General features: G+C 41.1%; 5 protein-coding genes and 1 long non-coding RNA gene across 8 annotated transcripts; 2 read left to right on the top strand and 4 right to left on the bottom strand.

Moving 5' to 3' along the window:
- Positions 1-52: 52 nt before the first annotated feature.
- Positions 53-1,392, bottom strand: mRpL1 (mitochondrial ribosomal protein L1). Its single transcript, XM_088033807.1, has 4 exons — positions 1,258-1,392; positions 1,032-1,209; positions 274-987; positions 53-223 (listed from the first exon to the last, which is right to left on the bottom strand). The coding sequence occupies exons 1-4, from the start codon at positions 1,274-1,276 to the stop codon at positions 97-99; spliced, it is 1,038 nt and encodes a 345-aa protein (XP_087889933.1). The 5' UTR covers positions 1,277-1,392; the 3' UTR covers positions 53-96.
- Positions 1,393-1,864: 472 nt separating this feature from the next.
- mRpS24 (mitochondrial ribosomal protein S24) lies at positions 1,865-2,607 on the bottom strand. Its single transcript, XM_088033790.1, has 3 exons — positions 2,480-2,607; positions 2,249-2,432; positions 1,865-2,201 (listed from the first exon to the last, which is right to left on the bottom strand). Exons 1-3 carry the CDS (start codon positions 2,513-2,515, stop codon positions 1,912-1,914), a joined length of 510 nt encoding a protein of 169 aa, XP_087889916.1. The 5' UTR covers positions 2,516-2,607; the 3' UTR covers positions 1,865-1,911.
- On the bottom strand, positions 2,575-2,869 carry LOC148175623 (uncharacterized). Its single transcript, XR_015769894.1, has 2 exons — positions 2,721-2,869; positions 2,575-2,667 (listed from the first exon to the last, which is right to left on the bottom strand). It is a non-coding gene; the product is annotated as an uncharacterized LOC148175623 (long non-coding RNA).
- Positions 2,870-2,879: 10 nt separating this feature from the next.
- Positions 2,880-10,805, top strand: FER (tyrosine-protein kinase Fer). Of its 2 annotated transcripts, XM_088033786.1 has the most exons (12): positions 2,880-3,419; positions 7,927-8,023; positions 8,139-8,334; positions 8,381-8,518; positions 8,567-8,788; positions 8,847-9,030; positions 9,083-9,241; positions 9,336-9,533; positions 9,582-9,758; positions 9,808-10,174; positions 10,224-10,346; positions 10,394-10,805. In XM_088033786.1, exons 1-12 carry the CDS (start codon positions 3,033-3,035, stop codon positions 10,669-10,671), a joined length of 2,526 nt encoding a protein of 841 aa, XP_087889912.1. In that variant the 5' UTR covers positions 2,880-3,032; the 3' UTR covers positions 10,672-10,805. The 2 variants fall into 2 exon arrangements, with proteins under 2 accessions (XP_087889912.1, XP_087889911.1); XM_088033785.1 differs by lacking the exon at positions 9,083-9,241 and having other exon boundaries at positions 2,943-3,419.
- Positions 10,770-12,485, bottom strand: eIF2Balpha (eukaryotic translation initiation factor 2B subunit alpha). The gene is made up of 8 exons (XM_088033787.1): positions 12,031-12,485; positions 11,882-11,983; positions 11,687-11,826; positions 11,523-11,639; positions 11,364-11,476; positions 11,170-11,314; positions 10,998-11,123; positions 10,770-10,953 (listed from the first exon to the last, which is right to left on the bottom strand). The coding sequence occupies exons 1-8, from the start codon at positions 12,041-12,043 to the stop codon at positions 10,795-10,797; spliced, it is 915 nt and encodes a 304-aa protein (XP_087889913.1). The 5' UTR covers positions 12,044-12,485; the 3' UTR covers positions 10,770-10,794.
- On the top strand, positions 12,456-22,052 carry drn (zinc finger AN1-type doctor no). 2 transcript variants are annotated; one of them, XM_088033788.1, is made up of 6 exons: positions 12,456-12,620; positions 13,457-13,528; positions 19,690-19,899; positions 19,949-20,077; positions 20,329-20,506; positions 20,565-22,052. In XM_088033788.1, exons 3-6 carry the CDS (start codon positions 19,801-19,803, stop codon positions 20,711-20,713), a joined length of 555 nt encoding a protein of 184 aa, XP_087889914.1. In that variant the 5' UTR covers positions 12,456-12,620; positions 13,457-13,528; positions 19,690-19,800; the 3' UTR covers positions 20,714-22,052. The 2 variants fall into 2 exon arrangements, with proteins under 2 accessions (XP_087889914.1, XP_087889915.1); XM_088033789.1 differs by lacking the exons at positions 12,456-12,620; positions 13,457-13,528 and adding an exon at positions 15,429-15,587.
- The last annotated feature ends 27 nt before the right edge of the window (positions 22,053-22,079 follow it).

The raw sequence follows: 22,079 nt of genomic DNA, 5'->3' as shown, positions 1-22,079 counted from the left end.
ATAGTCCATAATTGAAAAATGGTGGATGCGCCGGGTCACAGAAACACGTAAATTGATTATTCACTATATTTGTTTTACAAACTTTAAATGACTAAACTACAACGCCACTCTCTCTCCTTCTTCTCCTTCATCGAGCTTCTTTTCGGTTTCCTCTTCTTGAATAATGTAGAGGTTATGATCGACTTTAAATCTCTCAGAAGATGGTGGACAAACCAATAGGCACCTAGAAGATGGCAGTTTTATGAAAAATCAACCAATCAGATTCCTACAAACCTCGTTATAAAATCTCCTTCCCTTCTCGGTCTCCTTTTATTCACATCTCGAACCAGAGCCCCAAAATTCTCTTCCAATTGCCAACTTTCCATGTCCAAAGTCCCTATAATTGTCTCGACAAGACCAAAATCTTTCTCATATTCATCCTTTTTGGCACTATAACCAACTCCATTGATAAACTTCTGAGTTGCAGTTCCCAAATCCACATCGAGCGTCCCCAACCGTGGACTTGGAAATCGCCTCTTCATGAGACCTCTTAAGGGAACTAAATCTGGCAAAATATCAGGATGTGCCACTATATACTGAAAGTTCTTCAAAGCGACAGCCCCACTCTGAACCTGCTTGATCAATTCGAGACCTCCAGCGAGTTGAGCACCGCTATCCAACGCCTGTTTAAGAGCCTCCTCGCTTTTACCAAACGCAATAATCGCCCGTTCTTCCCCATGGTCAAATTTATGCGGAATGAGAGCGATACTACTGAAATCATCAACAAAACGAGTGGACTTCTCCGCCTGCATATTCAATTCGATGCGAACATGAAGATTTGCTTGGGGCTCATTGAACATGTCTGGATGGTGAGTCTCTCGGTGGCTTTGGACGGCCTCCTCAAAAGGATAAACTTTCCATTTGTAATATCTCATCTCATAGACGTCATCTTGGGGAAGGGGGCGCTTAGAATCGTCGAATTTCAGCGAGCGCCGCGACGCCAACAGTCTGAAATACCACACTGACATGGACATAACCTCAATGTCACTTACAATTCTTTATTTCTTTGATTGTGGGGAATAAATTTGGGCTTGACTTCAACCTCCTTCTTTACTTTCTTTTTCTGCTTTCGTTCTCTGGTGCCTTTCCGAGCGGCGTATTCTCTTGCGGGCACATAAGACGATTCAATGAGAATTTTGGCGAGCGAGAAGGATTTGTGGGGTGACAACTCTGAAAATTTGAGTTAGAAATGGATTAGGGCTCATAAGGGTAACTTACTGGTTATGAGTCCAAACATGTTTTTATTTTGGACAAAAATAACCTCAAAATGAAAATTTTAAATGTCAAAACCGAAAAATTTAACCCTCTGGTGAGAAAACGTGTGAACTAACAACTTTAGGATTATTCCGCTAGGTGGCTTTTCTAAAAGTTTGGCCCTCTAGTGAAGAAACATGTGAACTAACAACTTTAGGATTATTCCGCTAGGTGGCTTTTCTAAAAGTTTGGCCCTCTAGTGAAGAAACATGTGAACTAATAGGTTCAGCATTATTCCGCTAGGTGGCTATTAAAAAAAAATGAGCAAAAAAATTAAAAAGCTTTAGATCGTCACAAAATTTTGCTCACACTAGTATATGAGACTTTTAAATCTATTTCCGCCTTTGTATCAGTTTTCTGTTAATTGTAAAAATAAAAGCTAAGTTTTTACAATAACATTGATGTGTATAATTGGTTGCCTATCTTAAAACCAAATTTAAATTATAAATATTAAAAATAAAAAAAAGGTTAACATGTTATTTCTGTTGTTATAATAGACATTTTTCCTTTGCTGACTCGACTTTGTGTATGTAAGAGTTACTTTTTTTCAAGACTAGAAGACAAAACAGGAACATAACTCGCAATTTATTAAAATAAACTAATTAGTACTCAATGAACCTAAATATACTTAAAAATAACGTCATTTTTATCAGCGACAGTTTGTAATTCCAACTTCACAGGACACTGCAGCCAAAAACTCAACAACTCTTCCGTGTAACCAATGAGAAAATACATTTTCCTTGCGCCTATGCTCCTCCTAATGATCCCCGCGATTCTCACAACATTATGTTGGCGCTTAATTATAATTTCGCTAACAAACAACGCATGCCAGGTTCCCGTCATAAATTTCCTTATAAACATGTCTTCAATTGCTGTCTCAGACGAGCGAAGACCTCCTTCTAGATTCGCTGAAACAACCAAAGATAGATTGCTCAAACAAGGAGGCCACACTTACAGGTGTTCCACGAATTCCACGTTTTTCTGTGGGCTATCTGATGGGGGGGATTAGCCATTTCGTACGTGAGAGGGAAGTCTTTCCTGGGGGTAATCCGGTAGCGACCGGAGCGGTTTTTTTGAGCAGCTGCGGTAGTGTGAAGAAGACGAAAAACTGTCTTTTGGGGCTTCAGAGACGCCAAGGCCTAAAACAGTGTGCGAATGGAAAGGTAAAAGCGAAAAATAAACCTACGTTTTGAATTTGAACAAGCGACATTGTAAGTGACATAACCTCAGTTTTCTCTCATAGGGTTTTCGGTTTTTTGATGTTGGTCACATTGGTGAAATGTAGGTGTGGCGCGAATTTTAAAAACTTCTTGGGCGCTGCTTTTTTTCCATCGTCTCAGCCATCATTGATGTTGGGAGGCTGGATAATCTGATCTATAAAAGACCGTATTATAGGAAAATAATTAAGATTTGGGAGTCACGCCAACAGTCAAAGACGAATGAGTTTAATCTCAAAATTTCATTTCTTTGGGGCGCGCGGTGCTCCAAATTCGAAAATTTAAAAAACAGCAAAACGTTGAACAACCATGGTGTGTTTTTGGTCGTCGCACCCATCACCCACGTGATCAACCCACCCATCTACCTTTCCATTGTTAGCTCGCCTTCCAACAAAAGATGCCGCTTCGCGTCCACTCTTTACTCCTTCCTCGCTCGAAAATAGCCATTCGACTGTAAATACGAGCGGCGGCGGTGTTTGGAGTCCCAGTGCGCGTCGGACACGTCCGCATTATGTAAGTGCCATGGGCTTCTCCACCAACTTGCAGGGCAAAAGTGCCCATGAAGCCCTCTTGTCGCGTCAAGACGCCGAGTTGCGCCTTCTGGACTCGATGAAACGCTGCATCCTCAGCAAAGTTCGAAGTGATCGCGATTACGCTCTTGCGTTGGCCTCGGTGGTCAACCAAGGGCTCAAGATTGACAGAAGTGACGAGTTGCAAGGTAGTTTAGTGGCTTCGACGTGGAGGACGATGATGGAGGAGTTGGATACGACGGGGAAGTTGATTAAACAGAACGCGGACTCGATTGAGAGTAAAGTTTTGGAAACGCTCAATGGACTCTATGCTGAGAAGAGGAAGGTGAGGAAGGCGTATCAGGAAGAACACACGAGGATTCTGCAGCAGTTCACACATGTGAGTGCTATTTCGAGAACGATTCTATTTTTAAATGGAGTTCCAGAGGGAAGTTGAGAGGTTTCGTGGCGGCTGACCAAGTTTTATGGCTTGGTTTATAAATAACGATGGGAAAAGAAAGACGGGCGGAAAGTTTTCGGGTTTTTGGTCCCAAGATGACCTTCACTTTTCTAATTATTCCGGTTCTTACATAATCACCAAAAAATCCGCGAAATCTCTTAAGAAAGCCTTTTTTATTTATTCCAATTCTCGCGCGGAATTAAGGCCAAACGCAGATTTTCATCACAATCGAGAAAAACCCGTGAGATTATTAATGGCAGTGATCTAGATCCTTGGCAATTTTGCTGAACTTTCAGCAAAACGCATTAATTCCAATCTTGATTGTTTATCTTGTTGTAAACAAACGGAAATGATTAGAATAATGCAGTCACAGGTAGAAGCAGCAGCAACCTCGCGCAGACGAACAAATATTATAAATTTCAGCGGTGTCGGACCTTTTTATAAATAGAATCTACCTGTTGCAGAGACAGAGGATTGATCTTCAGGCAACAAAAGTCAAGGCCTGAGACTTGTTACGACACAAAAGACGGTGTTTTATGATGTTATACCTGGCGACTCTAAAATAAACAAACGAGCGATCTTCATTTCGTCTCATTAGTTAACGACGTGCATTTTCCGCTTTCGAGGAATTCGAAGCAACGACTGGTATTCAAATTAGCAGTTTTCGAATGTTTGTGGCGATTACAGCAACTTTCAGCGATAAACGAGGAGGTTCAAGGCTTTGGGTTGGAATTTTCGACGCTTTTTCCGACTTTTGATTTGGTGGTGTCACGCCCTAATTCAATTCGCCGGGATTTATGATCCTCAAAATTGTGAACAGACGATTGACGCCACTCAACCTCCATAAAGAAGTCAATTGGATCAATTAAACTCGTTTAAATGCTGTTGCAGCGAAGTTATGACCATTGCAACAGATGAGGTACCGAAAAAGGCAGTTTTGGAATATCGAAGAGAACGAAATAAGTCCAGGCAAAATAAACTAGGACTAAGACAATCAAAGTTACTACTTTTGACACGTTTATTAACAGTGTCAAATGCCAAAATATTGGAGCAAGAAAGAGCAATTTTTGAAATATTTACTGACAATATAGACCAAAATTTTTCTCTTTTTTCTATTGAATTCAGTACCTTTGGCAGTTTTAACGCCAATTCAAAAAAAATTGGACTAAATACTACATTCGACATGTTTATTAACTGTGCCGAATGCCAAAATATTAGAACAAAAAAGAGCAATTCTAGAATTTTTGTTTGAAAGAATAAATCAAATTTTCCCTCTACTTACACTAAAATTTCGTAATTTTGGTAATTTTAACGTCAAGACAATCAAAATTGGAGAATTTACTGCCTATTTAAATGCCGAAATATTAGAGCAAGAAAGAACAATTTTAGAAATTTTTGTTCTTCGGAAGAATAAAAAATGGCACTATTTTCTCTAAAATTACGTAACTTTGACAATTCAAACACTAAATCAATTTTAGAGCAAGAGAAAGCAATTTTAGAATTTTTTATTTTGGGACCGAACCGGTTGAAAACCATTTTTGTTTTTAAGAACTCTAAAGGATTTTACAGTGACAAAATGGTTAAAAATGTTGTTCATTACGAATTTTAAATATTGGTAATGACCAACTTTATTATTGCTGATTGTTGCTGAAGACAGACATCAAGACCAAAATGAAGTTCAGAAGGCAATTAAAACTGTGTCTTCACTTATTTAAAATAAACTAGTGAAAAGTAATTGTTTTAATAGTGGTAAGAGTTCTAGTTTTAATTTTGCGTGGAAAAGTTAAGTTTTATTTTTCAACAGTATGTGGTAATTGTTGCGGTTCATCTTATGTGAATCTTAGATAATTGAGTCTAAATTGTACGGTTTCAACAAAGATATACATAAAATCCATCCTGTTCTTTTGGGGACTCTCAAAAACTAGAAGAAGTTCTTGAAGAAAATAAGTACCATGAAAAAGAATTTGCAGAAGATTAATTTCATAAGTTGCTGGAAAATTTCGTGGGTAAAGTTCACTCAATGCTTCCTCAATCTAAAAAAAGGCACTAAGTTCCATGTTTCAACTGAGGTGCACCAAAGAATAAAACTCTTGAAATTTTGAAAAATACTTTCATATCTCAAAAATTATTAGATTAGATTATAATGTTGTTTATAAGCACCGAAATGCGGGCATAATTTGAGCTTTATGGCACAGATTAATCAAAATTCACCAAGCAATTTGATTTTTATGGTGTTCAAACAAGCTTTGTAATCGAACATTTATTGTTAAAGAAAATCATACAATCATGTTAATTATTTATAGAAATTAAAAGTACAATTACTAGGATTTGCAATTGTAAGATTACATGAACCAACACCTGTTGGTTTTAACAGATCCTTCATTTGTCTGTGGTATGTTAATTGAAGCTCCTCCGCAGATTTTCTGAGCAATTTTGATTTTGTTCTGCAGAGAATTTTCTACGCAATATTCGGCTAAAATGGTTGCAGCACTTCTGCGGAAACAATGTCCTGTGTATTTATTTGCATTTGGTAACTTCAGAAATTCAGCAATTCTTGAACGCATTTTCCCGAAAGTATTTTTTCCTACCGGCTGCAAAGTACACTTGCCATTGTGATACGACAAAAACAGACTGTTAGTTTTCACGTATTTAGGTCGTAAAGCAACGTATTTGTTGTACAAAGCTATATAATCCATGGGACCCTCGTTTGGGACTATTGTAAACTGCCTAGAAGTATAAGTTTTGGTCCTACAAATTTTCACTACTAAGACTGTTCCTTCAGTTCTCACATCTTGAATGGTTAAGTCGTGCAGCTCTTGACGACGACAGGCTCCGAATATCCCGAAAGCAGTAACAACCTGGAATACACAATTTATTAAATTTGGATATGAGAAGTAAAGAAAAGCCTTTACCTTGACCAACAAATACACAAGATCGGGTGCCTTTACCATGAACTCTTGTATTTCTTTTTGCTGAAGTACCCAAGACTTCTTCCCTTCATCACCCACGGAGTTAGTCTTCATATATTCAGTAATCATCAGAAACCTTGATATATCAATGTTTTCTTTAATTTTTATCATTTTCTTGAGCTTCGAATAGATGCACCACAGGGAGGAAGGTTTGTAAATTTTTGACTACAAAGGAAGCCGAATAATTTGCTGATTATTAGTTATTTAAATGCAACTTATCACCAGTTTTTCATCACAGTTGCTGCCCGCGTTTTTCGTGCACCGCCACTCGCAAAACTTGTCATATTCTTTCACATACAAATCCTTTGATTTCTGGGGAATCAGTTTTCCTTGAGCAGCTTCAAATTCGTCTAATCTCTTCAGAGTAAACGTTATTTGCTTCGACAATTTCCATTTTAAAAAAATTGTTTACAGCAGTGTCCATAACAACATCAAAATAGCCTACTATCAACACAGCACTAAAATTTGCATCGTCACAAGCGCTTGCAAGAAACTACTGATTCTTGAATATTTTAGAAATTATAAAATAGAATAAAACGTTGTATGTACCACGGGCATAATTGATTATGGCCCTTGGGAAATTAAAAGCCCTCCTTCGTCAGGCTTTACATAAAAAATATTACGAAATCTTTTCTGTGGCAAATTTAATAAGGTACAATTTTCATAATAAGTATTTTTGCCATTGGAATCACCAGTGACAAGATATTTGCAAATATTTGTTTTCTTTGACATTTACCACCGCATAACTAGTTAGAGACTTTTGACTTTTGAACATCGAAGCGAACGAAACTGCGTTTCGCCGTTCTAAAAACACAGAAAATTCAATCGAGATCGTTTTCCGCTATTGTCGTGCTTTTTATGGCACCGATAAAACTTTGTAGGCCAAACATGTGGTCGTCGGACCGACGCACTTTTCTTCAACATTTTGCAGTCGGTTGCATCGTTCATAAGCTCGACAGAGTGGAAAAACATGAAACTACCATTTCCAACTTCCGTTGCAAATTTTCGCCAAGACAATTCTCCACAATACAGTTATATTGCCACCACGCGTGTTGTTAGATCCACCAAAGTAGGTAAGAATGCGCGTCGGTACCAAAGTGTCGTATTATGTAGTACAAAGTACAGCTGAGTCGCACACAACGGCCAATCACCTGTGGACATCGCAGGTCTTCTGAGTCATTGAACTTGATCGCTGGCGCACCTTCATCTCGGCTCTAATTAGCGGAAATGCACGGCGCACTTTTCGCGGGTACCAGGTGGTACTTGAGCCGAAATCCAGGTTAGGAGACGAACGGAACCAGGTCGAAGATGAACATTCTCTAGAGACACGTTGCCACCTCAAAATCGACCTTCATATGCGAGAAAGAACATTTTTTCTTTGACTATTAGTACCATAAATATACCCTGAATCGATCATTCTAAATTTACACCGCCATCCCACATGAGAAATTCGAGTTTCAATAAACGCATTTTTGCAGTTGTCGGACGAAGTCAACCGAAAGAAAACAGAGTACCAGAAGTACCTCGAACTCTACAAACTCATGCGCTCTCGATTCGAAGAACATTACGTCAAATGTAAGTACCATGAGAAAAAAATGTGCTCTTAACCTTGAATCGCGAGCCAAAACTAAGAATAAACTAAATTAAATTTAGTTTCACCTGAACTTTGCCAATCGTTTCGCTGTTGCAGCCGGAAGAGGTGGAAGGAAACTAGACGAAGTCCGAGACAAGTACCAGAAAGCCTGCAGAAAACTGCACTTGACGCACAACGAATACGTCTTGTTATTGTGTGAAGCCGTGGAATTCGAAAAGGATTTTCGAACTGTACTGTTGCCAGGACTATTGGAGCATCAACAGGCTTTACAAGAGGCCTTCATCTTGGCTTGGTGAGTTGCAACATTTGAAGAAAATCACTACGGCACAAGATTACAGGAAACAGATCTTGCAAGAAGTCAGCAGCCATTCGGATTTGACTGCGGACAAGTTCAGGGAAGTCCAGAAGAGAATCGAGGCGAGTTTGGAGGCGGTGAAGCCGAACGAAGAGTACAAGGACTTCACCGAGAAGCACAAGTGAGTTGAGTTGGAATAAACGCGCAGTTTTCTTATTTTTTTGTTTAGAACGACCCCTACTGAGCCGGTCAAGTTCACGTTCGACGAGAGCCTCGTGGAGGACAGTGCAGGGAAGCTCCTGCCCAACCAGCTCACTGTGGACAACCTCACCGTGGAGTGGCTGCGCAACAAACTCTCCGACCTCGAAAGCGGCATCAAAGAAAACCAAGAAAAACGTTCGTCTCTTACGTCCGACAACCTCTCCAACGGCAAAACCGACTCGAATCACAGGTGAGCACTTTTCACCCTCGATGTCGCAATGATTAATTGCAGCGGTCGCTTTTTCCAGGTTGTTACCAGGCGTTGACTCGACGAAAAAAGAAATCAACGAACTCAAATGCCAAGAGCGCAAAATGTTGAAACAAACCGAATTGATTAAGAGCGCTCTTAACGAATTGGGGTGTGAAGAAGTTCCGTCCGGTTGCGATCTTTCCATTGATAATCAGACTTTTATTAGTAACACGAGCGAACAGGTGAGTGCCGGGGGTGGTTGGTGGTGGCGGTGGGTTTATACTACTCTTGTAGGGTGGCAGCAATGAAACGAAAAGGGGGTTCGGGCATCAAAAGATTGTTAATATGTTTAGGAAACCGTTCCGACGGAAATCTGTGCCGTCGTCGCCGGTTGCGCCGCCACGTACTAAGGCGAGGAGGGATTCTGCCCCCAGAAGCGAGGGGGGAGATCCTGTAGGTGCTAACACGTACTCTAACATTTCTGCTTCTACTAACTAAAGCATCGAGTTTTGAGTGTTGTTGAAAACTCATTCTCGTTCTGATTTAGGTCGCTTTGACCACCAACAAGTCGCTGGTGGATGAAGAATGGTTCCACGGCGTCCTGCCCCGCGAAGAAGTCGTCAGACTCCTCACTCAAGATGGCGATTTTTTGGTCCGAGAGACAACGAGGAACGACGAGTGTCAAACTGTTCTTTCGGCGTGCTGGGGAGGCCACAAGCACTTCATCGTACAAACGACAGCGGAGGTACGTCGTCACTCCACAACTCACACGTCTTTTCATTTGTGCTTCCAGGGACATTACCGCTTTGAAGGACCCGCTTTCCCCAGCATCCGCGAGCTCATTCTCTATCAGTACAACAGCGGTCTTCCCGTGACGGGCCGCTCTGGTGCCATATTATACAAACCGATCCCGAGGGAACGATGGGAACTCAACAACGACGACGTGCTTCTCCTGGACAAAATAGGAAGAGTAAGAATTCGAGCTGCAGCTCCCCAAATCCTATCTTATATATTTTCAGGGAAACTTCGGGGACGTGTATCGAGCGCAACTGAAAAACAGCAGCGAAGTGGTCGCTGTTAAAACCTGCAGAGTCACTCTACCGGAAGATCACAAGAAGAAGTTCCTTCAAGAAGGGAGGATCCTCAAGCAGTACGACCACCCCAACATCGTAAAACTCATCGGAATCTGCGTGCAGAAACAACCCATTATGATCGTGATGGAGTTGGTACCTGGAGGATCTCTTCTGACGTTCTTGCGCAAGAAATCGGCGGCGTTAGCCGACGGGCAACTCATGAAAATGTGTTTAGACGCCGCCGCGGGGATGAGATATCTCGAATCTAAGAATTGCATCCACAGGGATTTGGCTGCACGGAACTGTTTAGTTGGTAAGATTTCGGAAAATGAAGAAGCGAGTGTTCATTTCGAAGATTACAGGTTACAACAACGTGGTGAAGATCTCAGACTTTGGGATGTCGCGCGAGGAAGAAGAGTACATCGTCTCCGACGGCATGAAGCAAATTCCCATCAAATGGACGGCGCCCGAAGCTCTTAATTTCGGTACGAAAAATAACACAACAAAACAAGATTATTTATTCGATTTTTAGGAAAATACACGTCTCTTTGTGATGTCTGGAGCTACGGGATTCTCTGTTGGGAGATTTTCTCCCGTGGAGGGACGCCTTACAGCGGCATGAGTAACTCGAAAGCTCGCGAGAAGATCGATTCTGGTTATCGGATGCCCGCACCCGAAAACACCCCCGACGAGATGTACAGAATGATGTTAAGATGTTGGGAATACAAACCGGAGAATCGACCAAACTTTGAACAAATCTACACTGTTGTCGAGACTTTATGTGCGGCTTATAGAGTGTCATTCCTCTGACTTTTAACACTGTGATGAAGACAGCTCAGATTAGTTTAACAGTAATGAGTGTGCTATTAATTTCTGTGATTGTGTTAAATTTTATAACTAAGTTTGACTGAGTTTTGAATAAATGTATTTTAATTACAAATAAAGTTGGATGAGTTCGTCGCTCACAGCTGAAGGGGTGAGAATCCCCAAATCCGTGAATAAAAGCGTGATGTAGGAGGGAGGAGTGTAGTCCACCAAAGGGTGGATCTCCTTTAGCGCCCTTTCCTCCAGTTTCGCCGAACTTGATGAAAACTGCAACTCAATAATCAGAGAGTGTTAAAACCCTTGAAACGTACTTTGTACTCCGCGGGTAAGTCGCCCTGATTCAAAGGGAAAAGCCGCGAAAACTTGAAACTTTCAGTGAGGACATAAAAAGGCTTCTTCATTTCACGCGCACAAACTGCCATAGTATAGCTACCAACCTATTAAAAAACAATCCAATAAAGGTCATTGGCTGTGCAGGCATACTTTGTTGATGATGCCGCCGCTCTCCACGACTCCTTCAGCTCCAACCATCACAAAATCGACCTGTTCCATCACGTATCCAACGGCGCTGTCTAGAATAAGAGTACATGGGATTCCTTCTGCACGTAAATTCCTCATCATCACCTCCCTAAAAATATGTTCATAAGTCTGGACAACCAAAGGAAAAAATTCCATACCCGCTATTGTCCGGGGCCGATTGCGTAACGTAGACTTCAAACTGCTTGTTTTGCTTCCACGCTTCAGTTAAAGTCTTCAAGACAACTCTGGATCTAGAGTGGGTTAACACTTTCTGGAATTTCTCATTGGTGCTCATGTTAAAATTCAAAGAAACTTACAGAGCCATCAGCTATAAACTTGGTTGCCAATTTGACGATTTTCCCCCGACACTGTTGCAACCGTTTTAGGAAAATGTGGCCCCGATTCAGCATCACTTGTCTGCATTGCTCAAAGCTCTAAAATAAGACTCAAATAAAAGTGCTACTTTGAGGGCGGGAATTACAGTAAAGTCTAGTTTAGCGAACGTTATAAATCGCATAAAGAGCTCGCAACCGGAATTTATGGCAGTTACTGGATGGTCCATCGTCTTAATAGCAGAAATTCCTATTTTGAGGTTCTCATCCAAACCTTGCACTGTTGTATCTGCAATTCAATAGCTCAAAGCACAGGAAAAAGAGCCGTGCAAAATTGTTGGTACCTTCGTATTTCTCTATGATTTTCATTAAAGTCATTATAGCGACAACCCCCACGGAAAGGTCTTCATTTTCAGTTACGGTCTTACTGAAGAAATCCTTGACTTCTGAAACGAATAAAACATGTAAACTGAAGAAGAATGTAGGAACAAACCTTCTGTCTTCATTTTGGGAGCGAAAACTCGAAATTAGCTCAATATGTGAAAAGTGTGAAAACCTAACCTAAATTGTCAAAAAAATGACGTTTCATGGAAGTGGTTAGAGTGACGAAGCGGAAGAAAAAAACTGCTAGAAAAGTAATCATTCTCGAAACTGACGTAGTATGTACATTCTACCGACGTGTCTTTATGTGGGTCCATAAATTAAATCAGATTATCTCCCTTTCCCACATTTACTTTCAAAATAAACGCACATCACGGCTGTGTCTCCACTCACAACAAGTATGGTTAAAACAAAAAAAGTTGTATTACCACCTACACTCAAGTTTTGGATTTGAATTTCTGATTTGGTCGTGTTTACGGGGGTTTACAAACAGTTTTGACCATTCATTTTCACGCGTCACTTTTTTTTAATTTTAGTGGCGCCTCTGTCGCGTTTTCCCTTCGACACTCGCCGGCCAATCAGGTAGCTCCATGAACGTCACGTGGACATACCAGTCTACGACTTTATCAATTGTGTAGTTGATGTGGATTGCCCTGTCATCCTTCAGTTTTTTGGATTATTTTGGCCTAAAATTACATTTATGTAAGTACAAATTGTTTTTTAACAAGTTTGCTTTGCGTGGATGCTAAAAAACTCGCTGTTTTATCGCCGATTGGGCGAATATCTGGCATATGTTGTGCCCAGAATGTATAATCGTATGTCGCCATTTTCCTCAGTACAGTTACTTTCTGTTGCATTGTTATTGGACGAATTTCCCTAAATTTGAGCCGTAAAATTCCCAAAAATCCATCAGAGGACGTCGGTAAAACCAATTCGCGTATTTCTATTCGCGTGAAATTCCAAGGAAAGGAGAAAATCGCTACATTGTGGGATCTTACGCAACGCATTTGTTTTTTCCACAGCCTCCTCAAGTCACAACAAGCCTACTTTACGTTTTTTTTTACATTAAATTATTTTCAGGATTGTTGGGAAAACAAAAGACGACAAAGACAACAAAGAAACTTGATTTGTTATTTTCCGTTAAAATCATCAAGAAGCCTTGTTTTGGCAGATGTGGTTTTTAGGTTGGCAAAAGTGGCTGCTGAAAATATAGCCCAATTGGGCACAGTGCGCCCGGAAGTAGGCTGTAAACTTGGCCTCCAGCCAGTTGGAAGTAATTTTTGTCTCGAGAGAAAATAGTGAGAATTAATGCGACAAGGAGAAAATAATTGAAGGTCCCATTTTTGACGTCACGTTGTTTTTGTTTTTGCTTCTGATAAATTGTGGGCTTCATGTTTTCGTAAAGGTGGGAGGTGTACAGCAAATGTTTATGTAGAGGAGCTTATCAGGACCGGGCCCGAATAATTTTCGCCTATATATTTTTTTTACAGTTTTTACCTGTCGCGACTTCGGATATTGACTTTTTCAATTTTTTTTAGGTGCAGTGCCCACCAACCTCCCCATGTGCTTGCACCGCCACTGAAACTGCCGCCATCGTCTCATTTAGCATGGTAAGTCCTCTCGTTCCGCCGCCACTGTGCTTATAATTAACGCATCTGACCGAATTAACTTTTCTAACCCTTCCCCGCGTCTAGTCTTACATTAAATTATGCACTCGAAGGGGTGCGTTCCCACCCCCGATCGATACCGCCGCCGTCCATCCCCTTTAAAGCCGAGAGTGAAACCGCCTCCACCGATGGGGGCGGCAACACGGGCCTATCGATTCTTGCCTGTACGGTCCTGTCTGTGACAGTGCGTTCGTCTTTTATCGATCCGCCACACGCACTGGGGGCGGGTGAAGAGGCGGTTAATGAAAATTGTTGCATCGAAGAAGACTGGATAACAAGGTCGCGTGATTTGGTGCACCCAAAGGGGAGGGCGCGGCCCCCACGTGAGAGTGGCGGGGTCAACAACCTACAAATGAGGGGGGATTTTTTTTCATCCCTTTCGGACAGAGGGAGGAATTTTGAGGAACCGACGTTTCGGTCGCGGTGGGATGAAGATGCTTTATTTTATTAATAAGTGTGAAGGATCGCAGTTGGCGTGGTTTAATTTTGTACACAGAAAACGCGTAAAGGTCAAAGACTGTCTCGGGAACGAACAATGGAATTAATTTTGTTTGGGCTTTTCCTGCAAAATACATATTGATCATCATTAATTTTAATTGCCAGAGATAATGTTGATTTTTAGGGATTTAGAACTTAGAAATCGACGTTTATCGTCTAAATTACGGTTGGTACACTTGTATTTGAATTTGCGATAAGCTGCTCGTTAGAGATTTATGTTAACGACAAGAGAACGATAATAATCAAACAGAAAGAGGGAAAGTTGGGTTTATTATAATGTCTTTGGAATAGGCTCCCCTCAAAGCCCATAGCATCTAGATTTTTAAAATTTGCTGAATTTTATTTCATGGCCCACTTCGTCTGTTTCTCAATATCGGATGTCACTATAGGTCGCATCCTCACCGTTCCCCCTCGTCACATCGCGACGTTTCGTCACTTTCCCACGTCACCACCTGTACACCTTCTAAGCAATTTTTTTAACGCAACGAGATAACAGCCGGCCTTGATCGACGCGACGATACGCCACTGTGATTAGCAGGCTGTGATTTTTGCGCACATCAGCTGACGGAGAAGGTCGCGAAACTCGAAGGTCGAAACGCGAAACAAGTGCAAAGAGAGAGACGGATAAATGACGGATACAGGTGGAGAAACGGCAATTATCGTAGTTGGCTTTGTTTCACAACATTCTAGATTCTTTATGCTCATTTCGCACCATTGTCGAAGGTGATATTTGGTGTTTTCGTGCGTCACTGTTGGCAATGACGCGACGTACGAGGAACTGATTAGGAATGGCGAAAAAAAAAAAGTTCCGGAAAAGTCATGGCACGTTTGATTGATTTAAAATCTAGGCCTTCTTTGGTTCTATATTTAATATCGAACAATGCGTTTCGACACGTCAAGCGCCGGGAGCAAAGTCGAATTTCTAAACAAACGCACGAAGTCAAAATTTCGAAAAAAAAAAGTCGTATTTATGAAAGTGACGCACCGGTTTCCGCCGAATTTTCTTTGGTTCCCCGAAGTATCATCGGTCCGAAAATAGCACAAAGAGCGTCTCCGATCAACAACCTATTGTTTTGGTCTTTCGTCAAAAAACCATCGCACTTTTATCATCAATGATTGCGCCGTAAATCGTCCAAGGCGCCCGAACTTGACTCGGCAACTTTCCAACGGTCCGCCATCTTTGCGCCAACGTTTCGTCTTTGTTCCGCACGTGTACAACGCATAAGTCGGCACGTGTCACTCGAGTTGCGCACAACAAGCATCAACGTCGAAAATTTTCAGCTTTCGACGTCAGTTCGATGTCGTCGGTGTTGGAGGTGAGATCGCGAAAAGAAATCCGTTAACGACGCATTCTGCACTCATCTAGATGAAGAAACACTCGGCCTACGACACGTGAGAAACAATACAACATCGTTTCGGAAGAAAAACAAACGGCGTGTCGTGTCAGTGCCCTCTGGGATTTATTGTTTCGTGTGTGTTGTTTAATTAAAACAAAAAAATTGAGGTGAGTGTGAATATATACACGGTGTTTGAAGGAAATCACTGCGTCTTTGTTTCGACGATGACCCTGCAAGGTTACTGGCATTAAAATCGAATTTGTACGCTCGGTTTATCTTTCGTTGGCGGAAATACCGATGGGTTAGTCACGTTCTCGCGAGTGTTTCGACCTTCTTGTGGCCGTCGTCTTCAGGTTCGTCGTGGACCAGGAATCACGAGGGCTTGGAATGGACAGTGATAAACGTTAGGGTCACAGCTGATAACGCTGGCGTTCTTTTATTTTTGTTTAAAATAACGGACGGTGAGTCATTTGATGAATTTCGTGACGTCACGGATGACGATATGATGATTTTCAAGAAAACCTGGGGAATCACAAAATTTTGCGAATTTAAAATTCCGCGTTTGATCAATTCGTCCGCGGTCCCGCCGCCCCCGACCACATGTGCGTGCATGCGTGTGCCAATTAGCCGGGGGCGAAATGAGTGGCGGCGGCGGCGAACCGCGCACGCCCTTGACGAGGTTACTCACACCACTTCACCTTCACCACGTGCATTTTTCCGATGCTGTGTGGTGTGAGAATGTCTGCCCCCTCGCCGCCCCCCCATGTCAATCAATGAGACGGAAGAGACCTGTCGCAAGGTCGTGACGTCACATTTTTGGACTTTGATACGTTAATAAAAAATGTGTGAAATCCGATGTTCTTTTGTCGGGGGCGTAATGAATTTGAGCAATTAACGTTACGAAATGATGTGATTGTGCACGAACGACCTTGGTGTGGTTGACTCGGATTGGATTGAAAATTAAGAAAAACGTCAATTTTAATTTCGCGGGCACGTGGAGGGTGAATTTGATTTTCGTCACGTGGATGTGTAGGATCAAAGGTGATTGGTTGAAATAAGTTGTGACACGTGGTTGGTCAAGACGAAAACGACCTCCAACGGTGCGTAACGTTTTCTAAATTGCAACATCTGCGAAAGGACAAACGAAAATCCGAGTAGGTCGCGAAAACGAACGCGTTTTTTCCTCTACGGAGAAAGAAAAAAGTAGAAAGTGTAAGAAGTGGATCGCATCGCCGTCGGCTTGCGTAACCGCGAAAATTTTTCGCACGCTTCTCTTTTGTTGCTTTTCTCTTCTTCTTCTTCGTGGTAAGTGGAGCAGGTTGTAAAAGATTCGGAAAAGAATGGAGAGACATAACGGAACGTGTTGGCCGACTTTCGCGACTGGTTCGACTCGAGAAAGCAAAATTCGGTGCAGTTTTTGGATCCGTTAGCAAAATTTATCTTTGGAACGGGTTTTTTTAAAGGTTAGAGAGCAGGTTTTGCTTTCCGGGGACTCGTGCACCTGTTCGGTGAATCTTTTGATAAGAAATCTGGGTCACTATGAAAAATACAGAGTAAAAACCATCGTCCACGTAACATCCTCAACCTTGAAGAAAATCGATGTGCCCCAGTTGTACCACCTTCACGAATCCATCGCATCACTGTGACCAACTTTTCATTTCAGTCGCGACATTTCCTTCCTTTCCCTCTTCTATGGTACGCGACACGTGTCTCTTTCAGCTCTAGTTCGCATCCTAGTAGCCGTACTTTCTACAGAGCAACCGAAATCTTCGTGGAAGATCGCCGAAACAAGTGAACGTTGCATCGACACACTTTTATAAACATTCCTTTCTCCCCCATCTCCCTCCCACTCATCGATCCAAACGAAAAACAATTGAATGACAGCGGAATGACCTACTTGACTATTGTGCAGGTTAGAATGCGGTAACAGTTATGACGTAATATCAATGCATGTGACGTCATTGATGGTTTTAAGCAAAGTTTACTCAGATAAGTGATTATGAGCGTTTTGCAATTCTTGTGGGAGAATTGGTATGTAATTGTGGCCTTCGTCGTGTGTACTATGCTGGCTATTATTTCCACGGTGTTAAAAATAGTAGCAACGGTGATGTTATTTTCATTTCGTGCAAATTGTAAATAACGTAGGTTGGTAGCACTGCGGTGGCATTGAGGATTTTTCTAATTGGTAAAGGTCAACTTACCTGTAAACAATGCGTAATTTTGCGGTGTCGGTAAAGCGAACATCTGTGGCGACCTTTTGCTTGACAAGGGAAAAACCTGACAAAAACTCAAAATCGTGTGATAATTTTTTTATGCAATCTGCTTTGATTTTTATTAGACACGTGTCGCGTTTTTTTTTGTGGTGGGGCTCCTATTTTTAAAAGAAAAGTTTTTTAAAATTTTCAATCTGAGTTTCGGGGTTCGAATCTTGCCGAGGGACATTTTTTTCAAACTGTTTTATCCAAAACTAAACTTTGAACTTGATTATTTATCAAATCCGATACAATCGGTCATGTCAAAATTGCAAAAAAAATTCAAGAAATTACTTAATTTTAATTGTCGTTTGCCACTACAGTTAACATTTATTTACGGTACAAGTTGATTATTTTAGATTACGTATACCAAGTATAGTTAACCTACAGTAGGTTAAATTTCTCAAGTAGGCAATATTTTATAATCCAATAGTTCGATTCAACGTTTTATCCACCATGTTTTATCCAATGTTCTGCAATCTTCATCTAAAAACAATGATAACAAATCCGAAAAAGATTTTTCCGACGACCACTATAAAATATGCCACATTTCATACAGTTTTCTCGTAGTGAAAATTTAAAATTGCAAACAATTTCAGTGCGAAGATGAAGGAAGCGCATACCCGTGTGCAATGAAAAATTTGAGATCTCTGATTGGCCGACAGCTGTGTGTTTTTATATTGCACACAGGTCGATACAGATCGGGCATTATCGGTATCTAACTTTCGGCGCAACGGCATAATTATTTTGTCGGCGGCTAGGTGCTCTGCCGAATGCATTTTAAGTTTTAACTTGAACAGAGATAACTTGACGTGTTTTTGCACCGTTATTAGCAAGTGGAAGAGTGTAAATTATAAACTTTAATTAAAAAAAATAAATATTAACTCTGCGATTTTTGTGGTCGTCGGAAAAATATCGTGTACAACACGTGTTGAAAATTCGATTTCACACTCGTTTGCTTAAGCCACTCGCCTATGGCTCGTGGCTCAATTCTGCAAAACTCGTGTGAAATCTTCCATTTTCAACACTTGTTATACAATATACTATTAATTATATCGTAACAATTTTGACATTTGATTCGAGATGATTTTTCATAATTTTTTTAAATTGGAAATTGAGAATAATTGTAGATAAAATGTTGTAAGGTCACATTTAAAAAGGCCTCTGAATGGCGTTTTTGTTTTTTAAAACATTCGCAAATTCGCATGTTATAATTATAGAGAGTGACTTTTTAAATTTGCATCTTAATTAATTACTGACGTAATACAATTATACATATTTACTTTGACGCGAAAACTTTAAATTTGAGAAAAAAACAAAAAATAAAAAGTGTCCCTCGCAAGATTCGAACCAAAAAACTCGGATGGGTTGACAATTGAAAAGGCGTAAATCGTATTAAAATGTACGGTGTAAAATTTCCAATTTTCATTTTTCTCTCGAAAATAGAAGCCCCACCAGAAAAAAAGCCGCGACACGTGTCTAATAAAATTCAAAACAGATTGCATAAAAAATTATCACACGATTTTGAGTTTTCCATGTCAGGCCTTTCCCTTGTGAGCTAATTGCAGAAACTCGCTAATATTTACACACCGTGAGCGTCAATTCTTTCTAAAAACAGCCCACTATATGGCGTCCGTCGACCTTGAGATAAGTTCTTTTCTTCTTTGACGAAACGCCTCTTGCTGTTATCATTCCAAAACGACCACGTAGCAATTTACACCAGGAAATGCTCCATTACTGTGAAACGTCTTTTCAAAAGGGTCCAGTTCAGGTGCTTCCGGCGTCGCTCGTGCACCTGACCCAAAGTCGATGCCCTCATTATCAAATGGTTATCTGTCAAGTGTCGTAATGCGGGTTTAGTGACACCTGCCGTCAAAACAAAAACGCTTTCGCCGTTTCTTGCACGAAAGAGTGTGTTAAAAATATCAGCGCTTCCTGATCGATCAGGTGGGAAAAAAAAGATGTTGACGAAAATAGTCGGCGTGTCGTTAACCTCGTACTTTTTCTGTCGTTGCAGATAAATCCAAATATCGTTTGGTCGTGACAGGGGATCCACTCGACTCGGACCGAGAGAAGAGGACCGTTGTTTAGTTTTTTTTTTCTTTTGGGTTGCCTTCTTGGTGGAGAAATGGAGCGTGAATCGAATCCGATGCAGGCGCTATGCCGGTCCGGATGCGGATTTTACGGCAGCCCCGCCACCGACGGTCTTTGCTCACTGTGTTACAAGGTAGTATAGTCGCCAGTTTTGACTCTTGGAGTTGAGGGAATGTTTGTAGGAGGCGCTAAAAAAGAAACAACAGCTTCCCACCACGCCCACGAGTCTTAGCGCCCTCAGGGACACGGCGACGGCCCAAACCACCATCAACCACATCTCGTCTTCGCCAGTACCCGAGCTTCCCAGAGAGGTAAAGAAAATTCCGTTTTTTAATCGATCATAGTGCTTTGTGCGTCGTCGTCATGACGTCATTTTTGCGACGTTTCTTTCAAAATTCCAATGTCAAAAAACCACTTGCCCCCCTCGACGCATAGCGAGGAGGACGACGCTCCGCCGCCCGATGACGATGCACCAAGTAAATATTTAAAAGAGGTTGATTAAGCTGGCGGTCGGAACGCATTTTGCGGCAAATTTTACAATTCGACTTTTTATTTTGGGCAGGCCGTCGATGAGGGGGCGACCAGCAGCGAGCCAATTGAAGTTACCGATTCCGCCGTCGCCAACACCGTCACCAATAGTCCGGATGTCGACAACAGTTCTGACGAGAAGGACGCCGACAAAGACGCGAAAAAGAAAAAGAATCGGTGCGCCACGTGTCGCAAGAAGGTCGGACTAACAGGTAGTTTTGGAGTTGATGGTGCGTTTTGGGAGGGAAATTTGAATTTGTCGTCTTGTAGGTTTCGAGTGCCGTTGCGGAGGTCTGTTTTGCGCCATCCATCGATACAGCGACAAACACGACTGCAGTTTTAACTACCGAGAGATGGGCGCCCAGGAGATTCGACGCAACAACCCTGTAGTAGTCGGAGAAAAGATTCAAAAAATATGAACCCCGCCACTCAGTGCCATGCACCATCCCGCACAAGTGAATGGACACTGTTACACCGCGGGTGTTGTTGAAAATAGTGTGAAAGTGACAAACTATAACCGGTAAAAAAAGCATCAGGAAAATTCAACCTTAAAAACACTAATCGGAGGGAATAAATTCATAGATACATGTCATTTTAGCTTCTTTTCTCTTTCTTTCTCTTTTGTTGTTGTGTATATAGTCGATATCCGGAGCAGGACTACCAAACCGGAAGTAAATGCAATTATTGATAATCGAAATTTTAGTTTGGTTAAGTAGGCGCGACGGCACGCAGCACCATCTACTTTTTTTTCTGGTTTAGTTAGAGATGCGTGCCGTGGCGCCGCAGTTTTTCGAGAATATTTTACTTTGTGCAAATATAGAGTGATAAACTTTAACTAGGTTGGAGTCAAGTGGATTTATTAAATGTTTTTGTTTCAATGTTGCCAACACTGTGGAAAGTAAAGTTAGTGTCGTCATGTCAGTGCATAGAGATTGCAAATACGGGAGTGTTAGCATCAGCGGAGGCCGGGTGCATATTTTCGTTTCCGCAGCCAACCGCGACCACACGGAAACACTGCTTACTTGTTTCTTCTGTTATTATTATTACGATTTAACAGTTTGTTATTGAGCTTTTCATGTATTTAGAATTTCGAATTATCCTTCTGTCCGTATGCTGCATGTAGAAAGAAAAGTTAATCTATGGATATGTAAATAATATGTTACCTCAACTGACGTTTGTCTGAATTCGTTTCGGTTCTCTTATTTTCTTTATTTTCTCTCAAACGAAATTCAGATGGGCCGTCACGGTTTTTCCGCAGTTATTTCTTCACATAGTAACCGTTGGTTGTAATGGACTTGTATTCAATTTAATAAATCAGGGTTTTGTGGCACTAAACTTTTTGTAACCACGATTTGTTTCGTTGGATTGTTGATCACTTTGCTTCTTTTTATGTTTAGAATTGTAATAGACAATAATTTTTCCTCGAAACTGACTTATTAAATTGAAGCAAAGTTTCTTGCCACTAACACTAAATTTCTTCAGTGATGGACTCATACTTGTTAGACATGTGGTTTGTATTTAATCAGATGGTTACTGAAGCTCTGGAGCTAGCAGATTTGTAAATAGGTTTTTTTTTTGGAAAATATGGTTTTTCTATGATTAATAATAATTGATGAAACGAACAAATTCGAGTTTTTAAACCTCATGGTGTGAATAATCAGTTGATCAGATACAAACTCTTTACATAACTATTATTATTATTATTATTATATAAGTAAAGCCATTGCGGCGCAATATCTAATAAATCTATTATTACAAGATTTGTTTATTAATTCCCTTCTCGCA

Source organism: Gnatocerus cornutus, chromosome 4 (assembly GCF_029298725.1).
Source record: "Gnatocerus cornutus isolate USDA-ARS CGAHR chromosome 4, icGnaCorn1.1, whole genome shotgun sequence".
Lineage (NCBI taxonomy): Eukaryota > Metazoa > Arthropoda > Insecta > Coleoptera > Tenebrionidae > Gnatocerus > Gnatocerus cornutus.
Note: the sequence above shows the minus strand (reverse complement) of the source record. Positions and strands in the feature narration are given on the sequence as shown.